This window comes from Arvicola amphibius, chromosome 12 (assembly GCF_903992535.2).
Source record: "Arvicola amphibius chromosome 12, mArvAmp1.2, whole genome shotgun sequence".
Lineage (NCBI taxonomy): Eukaryota > Metazoa > Chordata > Mammalia > Rodentia > Cricetidae > Arvicola > Arvicola amphibius.
This window is the reverse complement of record NC_052058.2, coordinates 13,431,490-13,442,574: the sequence shown is the minus strand read 5'-3', so window position 1 is coordinate 13,442,574 and position 11,085 is coordinate 13,431,490. Positions and strand designations below refer to the sequence as shown.

Below are 11,085 nucleotides of genomic sequence, written 5' to 3'. Positions count from 1 at the left end.
TTGACTATTATAGATGACTATCTATTAACCTGTATTTCTTAATTATACATTATATTTTTTAAATGAGCCGCACAAACGCAATACCTTAATCAAGAGCAGAAATATACATATAACAAAATTGACCTTAAATTTGTATCAATAAACCAAGATCCATACCAATGCAAAGTATTCATCTCTATATTATATCCCCCTTTAAATGTGAAGAAACATTTTTAAAAGTATTTGGGAATTTTGGTATAGTTCTATCCAAACTGCTTCCTGCTTTTTGTTGGATGAAGTAATTTTGGGGTTCGTGAAGGCAGAGACCTTTCAAATGGGTCTTGGTCCCTCAAACCACATTAGCCTGAAAGGAGTCCACATGTTCTCATCCTCTGTGGAAACAAAAGCAGAACATCTTTTCCAAAGCAACAAATTCTTAGACCCAAATTTTGAAGTCAAGATACCTTTAAAATATATATGTTGGTTTAGCTTAGCAGCCCATACAGTGAAATGTCTCTCTGTACTTAACTCATTTACAGTCAAAAAATTCAAAGAAAACACAATAATATACATAATCCAGACTCTGTTTATTTTCCATCTTTACGTGGCTTATTTAATTCTTTACCCCTTTAATCTATGACTGTCCATACTCTGTCTCTTTAAAGATTTTGTTTTAATTCTTAAAACCATTTACTTTTTTTTTAATAACTGTTTTTATTCTTTTTCTTTTCTCTCCCAGGCCTCCATACATGTATCCAACACTGTGACACAATCAAAGGTCTTTTTTATCTGAATCTGTCTTATTGCATATCTGAAATCCTTTTCTGACCAGGACCCCTTTTTTTTTTTTTTTTTTTTTTTTTTTTTGGTTTTTCGAGACAGGGTTTCTCTGTGGCTTTGGAGCCTGTCCTGGAACTAGCTCTTGTAGACCAGGCTGGTCTCGAACTCACAGAGATCTGCCTGCCTCTGCCTCCTGAGTGCTGGGATTAAAGGTGTGTGCCACCATCGCCTGGCCAGGACCCCTTCTTAAAAAGGTAAGCAGCTTGGTCTCAGCAGCCCTGGGTGCTGCCTCCACCTCTCTCCACCTTTCAATACGGTGGAGGTACCATTACTGCCGGCTCTGGGACTGCTAGGTAGGAGCCTCGCACACCACTTTTAACTCCGAGAAGGAGCGTACAGCACATAAACCCTTTTTATCTAAGTAATAGCTAAATTTGCCATGCACTCTGCGGCCTGGAAATCTCTCTGTGTATGGCAGCAGGAATCCGCCATGCCCTCCTGCCTGTGAACTCCTAGCAGATCCCATCTCACCGCCTGCTCAGGTTGGACACGCTGAGCTGCAGGCATGGTCTCAGCTACTTTCTCCCGACCCCAAGTGGGCACAAAAGCATTCGGACTGAAGTGGGTGGCAGGCATCAGCCCCAAACGTTTCAGATCATGTTGGTGTGCCAATCTGTGGGCTCGTTCATTCCCAGCTGCTTAGACCTGAAATAATCACTCAGAAACTATATTATTTGCAACACTGTTTGGCCAATAGCTTAAGTGTATTGCTAGCTAGCTGTTCTATCCTAAACTAACCCATTTCCATTAATCTGTGCATCACCACGAGGTCATGGCCTACCAGCAAAGTTTTGGCAGGCTCGGATGGAGGCATCTGTCTCCGGTGGTGGCTACATGGTATGGCTTCTCTTTGACTCTGCCTTCTTTCTCCTCTATCTCTGCTTGGAATTCCCACCCTACTCTATTCTGCTAAGCCACTGGCCCAAAGAGCTTTATTCACTAACCAATAAAAGCAACACATATATAGAAGGATCAGATGCCCCACAGATTACACATTCTGTTGTACTGTAACAGCCTCTGACTCCATGACTCACGTTCTCTTTACTGGTAAGGTCTATAAAATGGGGACAGGCAGCCCAACCGGGGCTATTATGCATTGTCACACCCACTGTGTGTTTGCATGACATCCACAACCAAGGGAAAAAAGAGAAGTTTATGGGTGTAGTTTGAGTGTGACTTTCACGTTTGACAGACATCTACTATGGGGTAGCATATTTTAATATCCCTTAGCCTCTTATTTCCATATTGGTAAAATGGCATGGCAAAAATTTAACATAAAACACTTACCCTAATGACAGGCACATGGCCTTACAAAAACCAATTTACCTCCATCTCTTCAAGCTCAGAAATCAAATGCTATCAGTTACTTAGCCATAATAGAATCCCTTTTGGCAGCTTTTATGCTATCCATTTAAAACAAAAGCTCTTTTTAACAAAATAATTTCATTTAAGATTCTTATTAAAATTATTATAGATGCTTTTTCATAGCAGTATTTAGAAGGCTTGCATAAAATAGTTGTTAATATGTAAGATTATACCAATATATGCAAGCTAGCTTATTGCACAAATAGGAATCTTATTTATCTTAACTCCATAGAGGGAAGACGGGGAACATCTATTAAACAACAATTTGCCTGCTACTTTACATGCATTATCCTATTTAACTTTGAGCAACTTTATTATTTTGCAAATGAGAGACTAGAGGCTGGGAAATATTGAGTAACTGATACGAGATTTAGAGGGGAAAGGACCAAAACGTGTGCCCCGCGTGCTCTTCGTTAGGGTTTCTGTTGCTGTGAAGAGACACCACAACCTTGGCACTCTTATAAAGGAAAACATCTAATCGGGGTGGCCCACGTACCGTTCAGAGGCTCAGTCCATTATCATCATGGTGGGACAAGGCAGCGTGTAGGCAGACACGGTGCTGGAGAAGTAGATGAGAGTCCTACATCTTGTAGGCAACAGGAAGTAGCCGGAACCACTGGGCAGTATCTTAAGTATATATGAGACCTCAACACCCACCCCCACAGTGACACTTCCTCCAACAAGGCCATCCCTACTCCAACAAAGTCACACCTCCAAGTAGTGCCACTCCCTTTGGGAGGACATTTTCTTTCAAATCACCACACTGAGTCTATTTGACTTTAAACGTGAAGTTTCCCTCTTCCAAATTCTAGGAACCCAATAGTGGAAGGGTGAACTCTGCATCTCCTAGCCTTGAGCCCTAACTTTCAGAATGGTAAGATTTCCTGGAAATAACTAGAGTTCATTCTTGGAGTCCCCTGGTGTGTGGAGTTTCCTCCAAGTTTTGAACTGCATAATTTAATATGCAAATTAAATTTTAATTTTTATTTCTTTTCATTTTTATTCTCAAAAGGACATAGCAGAAGAGCTAGAGCTGAGGATAAGAAAAACCATAAGTGGCTACATGGTGTCTTGATGGACATTTAATTTATTACATTTTCGTAAATCCATCTTCTGAAACCTCTCGATTCAGAGGGACACCCAAGTGTAAGCTCAGAAGCCCTGACAGTCACTCTCCCGGACTTCTTGCCCTCTGGCGTGGCACCTGACCAAAATAAAGCAACAGGACAATTCCTATGGGGACTCTGACTGTGGAGTTAATCTGTGGCATGTCAGAGCCAGAAAATAGACTGTCTGGTCCCTCACAGGCTTTGTCAGTGGCTGAGAGCCCAGCATCCCCTTGAGTCAAGAAACATAGGGGGCTGTCTCTGTGCTCTGCTTTCTGGTTCTGCTTTACCCCAGGCTCTGCTGCCCAGCAGGGAAGAAGGGTGTGTCTCCCAGGGTGGTCTAGCATCCTCCTCCAAGCACCTGAGGCAGAGGGTGTGAGAGTTTCCCTGAGGAAACTGAAAGAGAAAACTTGCACAGACTTCTTTCTAATGACAAGCAGGGCAAACTTTTGGGGGGGCGGAGGTTGGGTGGACAGAGGCCAGTTATCTCTGACTGGCGCCTCAGGCAGGGCTTCCTTAGTTGGCACTGAGAGTGGCAGGCATCCAGTGACATAACCAGTGGCCTCGCATGCCATGCCTTGAAGCCTTGGTCTCTAGACCATAGACCTACGAGAAGCAAGGGACCTTTTAAAGAGGTCACTGGGATGAGGGGAGGTTTGCAGGGGACAGAGGGACCTCAGCTTCTTCCTTATCCTGTCTCAGTCTACAGAGTACCTTTGTTGTGCCTCGTGGTTCCTCCGTGATGCAAACTTTGCCACAGGCTGAAAAGCAATGGGGCTAGGGTATTACAGATTACGGCCTCCGAAACTGTGAGCCACATCAGCCCCTTTCTCTTCCTAAATTGCTTGTCTCAGTTACTTGTTACAGTACCAGAGAGTCCACACAAGAGTAAAGCATTAATCTCCTTCTCCTTCCCTCTTGAATATCCCAGTAGTAATTCTGCCTGAGTAATTTCTGGCTGAGAAGTGTTTGACAACACAGAGTGGGCATCTGGTTTTGGTCTTGAGTTTCTGTAAAATGTTGCTTTGAGAATGGTATACATTGTCTCATCAGGGCAATTGCTCAAGGAATGTATTTAGTCTGACGGGACTGCTCCTGTCAGCACTGTGGGCTCCACTCTTTAGCTTCTGTTCTAGAACAAACACACCGCAGGGCAGGGGCCATGACACCAGGGACAATGATGGCATCTTAGGAAAACGGACAGTGTTCCTGCTCACTGATGTCCTCATCGCGGCCATCCTCTGCCTTGCTCAGTGATTGCTACAACGTTGCCTTCCCTCTTTCTGTTTTTTTAAAATAACTCTCTTCCTGTTTACCCTAGAGCTTAGGAAACAAAACAAAAAAATTTCTTAACAAACAGATTTAAATTGTCATGGAAGAAAAAAGGTTATTCAAAAGTAAAACAAAAAATTTGCTTTTGAGTTGAGAGAAGGTGGTTTCAGGCAAATGGTAACGGGAACTGCCCCCCTCCCCCCCCCCCCCCCGCCCCGCTTCTCTTGCAGCAGGGAGGGGGAGAATAAGGAAATGGCAGTTGTCTCCCAGCAGCTGTGTAAGAGAAGCACAAGGATGCATTGAGATAACGGTTCAATTGTTCTGCCTAATGAGATGACAGAAATTACTAGAAGACAGGAAGCTAAGCAGTATGGTGGGAGACTAGAACTTACAGAGAAAGAAGCCACAGAATTCTAAGAACGAAGAGCATGTGTTCAATATGGAGTAGCTTGGGTTGTTACAGTGTAAGCCCGGAATTCATTTTTCTTGGAGGGTGTCTGCCTCATGTTTATTGTATGTTTAGATGGGTCTGTGTGTATGTTGTATGAGAGCTCACAGTTAGGGAAAGGGGGTTTGGGTCTGTCTGGTTGGTGTAGAACACAGATGGGGAAAAAGCAAAGCAAGAAGATTCCCTAACTACTGGAGTAGAGGAGGCACCTTCACCTCTCAAGAGGTTTGCCCTGAGTGTGGCTTCACTTTCATCTTGGTACCTCGGCTAACATCTGGCTTGCTTGCCTGCACATTCACAGCTAACATCTGGCTTGCACGTCTGTATATTCACAGTCAGCACATGTATGTTTTGATGGTGCAAGAAGGAACTGGGAAAGCAAGTAGGGAAAACCTTTATTCTCCTAGAGCAGAGCTTGGTAAACTGTGGCTGTTCCTGTAAATAGAATCTTACTGTAGCATGCCTGTCCCGTCCTTTATGTTTCCCGTGACTGTTCTACCTCGTGGGGTGGCATGTTATGCTGTAGAACCCACAGGAAGCACAGGGCCTTATATTTGTATTTCCCAGGCCTTCAGGAAAAAGACTGCCTGTCTCAGCTCTGGAGGCCAGAAGCAACCTGTCAGTAGCGTATTAAATCAGCCCTGCTCAAGGCACAAAGGACTAAGGTCCACAGTTACCTCAAACTCGAGGGGAACTCATGTTTACTCCACGAGAAAAGGAGTGAGGTCTAGCAGTGTTCTTCCTTTCTAAACAGTACGGCAGAGGGACAGACCTGGGCTGGCGCTGTGGCAACTCCTCTTGCTCATGGCTTCCCTTCCTACTTTTTTGGTTATCTGTGTTCAACTTCAGTCCAAAATCAAATGGAAAATTCCAGAAAGAAATAACTCGTATGTCTTATGTGTCCGTGGAGCGTGGTGAAATCTCGTACCATGCTAACATCACAAATGCTCCTTGCTCAATGTCTCTGTGTTGTAATCCTACCCACCTGTTCCCCCCTGACTAGCTGTCCAGTGTACAGATGGACCTGTTGCATATGCCAGCGCTGGTGCTAAAGTGGCCCTGATGCAGTGACCGAACTCTGGGCACCATTTCATCTCATCACAAAAATGTTCTATCACCTCATCAACGGGTGATAAAAATATAATGAGACATAATGAATACTCTATAGAAATACCACATAGATGTAGAAATACCTCATTTATAAAGCTGGGGGGGGAGAAATTATCAAGAGTAGGTTTTGTTTTTACTGTCTAATGGAAAAGCACACATTTCGTCAGCAATGTTAAATGATAAGATACATTGAAAAGTGAAGTCCCCTCTTTAATCCGATTTTAAACAAATCCATTTACATATCAATAAAGTTGAAAAATCTAGAAAGTTACTTTAAAATTTTCATTACCAATAATTTCTGAGAACCATAAAGCCAACCACATTTTTCCATGCAGGAGCCTTGCCAAAATATGTGACCATTCTCAAGGACCAGAACCCACAGTTCAACAAATGCAAGGATACAACCCTCTCAACAAACAAGCAAAGCCCTACAGTTTAAAATATGATTCCTAGCTGTTTCAAATGGGAAAAAATACATAGAACATATGAATTATATATCTCACTTTGTGACTAAAAAGTACATATTAAGAAAAAATAAGTGTGGTTGAACTAAAATACATGTCGCCAATAAGCAATCTGAGAATTTCAAATGCTGCTACAAAAATGTGTGGCACAACTCTTTAAAAAGTTTTCCAAGCCAGGTGGTGGTGGCACACACCCTTAATCCAAGCACTCAGGAGGCAGAGGCAGGAAGATCTCTGTGAGTTGGAGACCAGCCTGGTCTACAGAGCAAGTTCCAGGAAGGCTCCAAAGCTACAAAGAGACCCTGTCTCAAAAACAAAACAAAACAAAACCAAAAAACAAAAAACAACTAAAAAAAGTTTTCCAAATGTTCTAAATCTTTGGAACCCACAACAGCCCAGGGAGCAGAGGGCCTGGATGTGGACCTCAGACTAGGAGCACAACCGGATATTGTGACAACTGCCCGTCATGAAAGCACAATTCCATTCTCCATGACGGATGCTTTGATTACAGATTACCTCCAGTGCTCAGATTCTTTAGTCAGTTATGGTAGCTATTACTTTTAATTTGTTCTTGATTTGGGGCTCAGCACGGTCTTTGAAGCATCCTCTTCCTTGAGGCATGGATTATGACCACGATGGCGCTCACGTCCTGCCTGCAGCCGCTGCCACCCTCTGTTCAAGGCCTCTAGATACCACTGCTCCTCCTTCACCAGCTGCTGCCGCTTCTCCAAGCGGATTCTCACAGCCTCCACCTTGCGGTACTCCTGACTCAGCTGCTGAAGCTCATTCCGTAGCTGCTGGTTCTCTCTGTGGAGGCGGTCACAGAACTCCAAATGAGCCTGCTTGCAGGCCAGCGCCAAGGCCCTGTACTCCCTCCTAGGCCCCTTGGTGCTGCTCTGCCCCAGCTCCATCAAGCTCAGCTCTTCCAGCTCCTTCTCCATCCGGGCCTTTTCCCTCAGAAACTGGATGTGTGCCTCCCGGTCCTTGGCCGCTGTCTCACCTCGGATTTTCTCTTTCTCCTTCTCCAAGGTCTGTATCTTCCTGTCCTGCCACTCCCTTACAGTGTAAACAGTCTTCAGTGCCTGCAGCTGCTGCTGTAAGTCCTGCTGGGTCTTTCTGCCCTGCAGGAGCTGAGCTTGAAGGGCTGCGTTTCTCTGGGCGTATCTGGACGCCAGTTCCTGTCTCCTTCGTTCTATCTCGCCACATTCTTGGGCACACTGCTTCCGCAGGGCCTCCTGCTTCTTTTCACACTGCTCCTTGTTCTTACACAGGTATTCCAGGAAAAGCTGGTTTTCAGCCTGCACACGGTATTTCTCCTCCAGTAGCTGCCTGCTGTCCTCCAGCAGCCTTTCCCGCCGGCTTTTAGTTTCTTGGGTTTGCTGGCTCAGCTCCTTCAGCGCCGCCACTGTCTTCCTTTTCACCCGGTTCTCCAACCTCGTTAGCAACTTCGGCTTGAGAAATGTAGTTAAAACAATAAGGTGTGGTGTGAGCGGAGGGGTACTTCGAGGGCTCTGGGCAAGCATGCTTTGGAACCCCAGGTCAGGGAGGGTAAAGGCAAGGGAACAAGCCCAGGTGGTGGGTGTCACTCCAGGACACAGCGACACAGGCGACGTGAGCAGACGTTCCCAAGGTTTCTCCCTCTGGTGGTCAAGGCGACCAGGCTACACACCCAGCCTGCCAGGAAGTTGCAAGGCTCATTGGGGCAGCGTCAGAGGCTGTCCAGGGCTGGCTTTGATTTCTGGGGATTCATTAGGAGCCCAGAGATCCTGGCTCTAAGCTGGCCAACTGTGTACTGAGAACCCCTCTGGCATTGCCCTCCTGGGGATCAGTGCTCCTCCCTCTCATCCCATTCAGGTGTCAGCGCCCTCTTCTGGGCTTTGCCGTCCTTGCTGCACTTGCTTTGAGTTCGAGAACTTGGTCAGGTTGGCCTCAGCCATCTTCCCTGACCTGCCCTTCTCCAGCACCCCAGCTTCAGGGTGGAAAGGATAGATTCTCCACACACGAGCAGGGCCGTAGCCAGGTTCATCTCTGCAGTGCTGGGATGGGTCTGCAGAATAAATGGCAGGACCTAGGGCTGGGGATGGTTGAGTTTTCTTGAGTTCCCTGTGTTTACCCTCATGTCTCAAAATAGTTACTGAGTAAGCTCCGCCCCTCTTTTTCTTATTTGAAATACTTTTGATTTTACAAGACTTTAAGTTAGACATTATTGTCATGATTTGTGAAACAATTTGTCCAAGGTTCTACAGGGTTATTAGGACACAGGCCTGTTTTCTCATCCATCAAAGGAGCAAGCAGACTAACTCCCATTTTGCGGGTCAGTTCTGGAGGTTAAAGGCCAGTTTGCCTAGAGTTTTGAAGATTGCCATCTCCCTTTCCAGCCAGCTCGTCATTGTGCTGTGGCTGGGCAGTGGGTTTTATACTCGGCCCCATGTGCTTTTCTGCTTCTCTTCTCTTTCTGTTAAAAAGTCCCACTGCTTGTTGTCCAAACCAGTACCAGCAGGTTCAGACAGATGGTGGGGACAGTGTTTGTCCTCGTGTTGTTCCAAGTGGGGTGGAAAACACAGCACTGCCTGATTTTAGAGTTTGCCAACACACTGAGCCCAGATTCCGAGTCCAGATTCCGAGTCCAGACCTTGCTGCACAAGGAGGGAGGGGCCGGAGTTAATAGGGGCTCTAGGCCAGGCCTGAACAAGCACCAGTAAAGCCCACATAGAGCATCTAAGATGATTTAGGACAAACAGTGCCCCTCAAGATTTTTGAACCAGGCTTAAGATTCTAGAGAATTAGTTGCTGTGGATATACGGCCACATCTTTAAGGGACTACTCTCTAATTACCCCCCCCCCCTCACAAAGAAACCATCTGCCTATTGCTTAGGAAGTTCTTCATGTGGAATGAGAAGAAACCCTCGGCTGAAACCCTAACCTGCTAATGTGGCTACAAAGTCTGCCCAGCCTCTTACAATTGACAGTGCATGGAATGTTGGTGTCTTCTTCCCTGTTTCTCTGTGAGCTGGGAGCATGCAGTCCATACCAGGAGGGCTCTTACTGAAGACCCAGTTCTCAGTGGTGTCAAAGTTAAGGGAGACTTCAGAGTCTCAAAGTCTCCACCCTTGACTACAAATAAGACCACTTTGAGTTCTTGAAAACCATCGTCACAGTAAAGCTGATTGGCCTAGCTTGCACCAAGCACCACGTGTCTTCATGTACATGTATTTGCAGTCTTCAGCATGTGCTGGAGAAGTGAGACCTATTATTCCCATTTTACAGACAAGAACATTGAGGCTCTAAGAAATAACATCCTTATCCAGGACCATAGGGAGTTAGGTCTGCCCATCTCCACAGCCACTGACCCCATTGGCTCTCTTGGCAAGACTGTTACACCCTTACAGAAAACTAGATCAATAATTCCCTAACTGCCCCAGGATTGTCCCAGGTGTGGCTTCCCAGACTGCTCCCGTGAGGCTGTGATTTGGGAGTGCTAGACAGGAAAGAGGGACCTGTGGCTGATTCAATGACATCAGAAAATCTGAGAAACACAGTGGTCATATCCCCTCCTCCCATAATCCCGAGTCACGACTCTGCCCATGGCAGATGCGTTGGAAATGTGAAGCCTCATGGCTTCTAGAGTCACTGTCCCCGTGAAATCTAAATATAAGAAGACACAAAGCCCCGATTGGGTAATAGCTCTGCTTCCTGTGGTCTGCCTTGATTTCCTGGAGATTCAGGATGTGAGACACAGACTAAAGCCGGTAACTGGGATAATTGTGGTAAATCATCTGTCGGAGACTGGCTTTAGCAGATGCCAGCTGTGAACAACAGCCCAGATCAACCGTACGAAGCCTCAGCGTGATGACACAAGCGGATTTCTCTGGCCGTGAGACGAACACACTGGTGATTGGCTGTAGGCAGTTACAGAGAAGGTGCTACGGTCACCAGCCAGGAGATGGCCTGGGAAAGTGATGGGGGCATAGGCGGCTTCCCTTAGAGCAGCTCCCAGCCGTGAGGAATGGAAAGGACACTGACGCCACACGGAGCATGGAGACCCAGGATTCAAAAAGTCTTTAATTTAAATTTAGATTGAAAACATGAGAAGTCCCTTCATGCTGAGGCAATTACAAGGATCCAAAGGAAACTGTGAAGCATGTCCATCCCCAGGCACAGCAAAACTTTTTCAGAAATAAAGTAGAACGAAAGGGTGTTTTGTCTACTGTGTTCTGAATTGTGAAGATTGAAAGCCTATTTCCTGGGTATCTGGAATGAAAACATCTGGTCCTGCAGTCACCCCGAGAGTCCTTTCTGTTGGCGTTGGCTTGCTTTAATCATTCTTTCTGATGGTTCCAATCTTTCTTGTTTAGAGGACTTTCTGTTGGAAGAATTAGGTTCTGATGTGTGTGATGAAGAGACAGTAAAATTGGCTTACAGAAGGAAGACATCCTGGGCTGGGGAGCTGGATCCGTGGGAGCGTGAGGGTTTTGAGTTGGGACCCCAGCACCTACATAAA

The 11,085-nt window shown here is 45.8% G+C and overlaps 1 protein-coding gene across 1 annotated transcript; it reads right to left on the bottom strand.

Annotated features, from left to right (window-relative positions):
• Nucleotides 1-7,074: 7,074 nt before the first annotated feature.
• Nucleotides 7,075-8,174, bottom strand: LOC119828126 (coiled-coil domain-containing protein 121-like). Its single transcript, XM_038350199.1, has one exon. The coding sequence runs from the start codon at nt 8,105-8,107 to the stop codon at nt 7,145-7,147; it is 963 nt and encodes a 320-aa protein (XP_038206127.1). The 5' UTR covers nt 8,108-8,174; the 3' UTR covers nt 7,075-7,144.
• Between the last annotated feature and the right edge of the window lie 2,911 nt (nt 8,175-11,085).

Excerpts from the sequence above, each read along its gene's own strand:
- LOC119828126 (XM_038350199.1), bottom strand. The coding sequence starts at position 8,107 with ATGCTTGCCCAGAGCCCTCGAAGTACCCCTCCGCTCACACCACACCTT.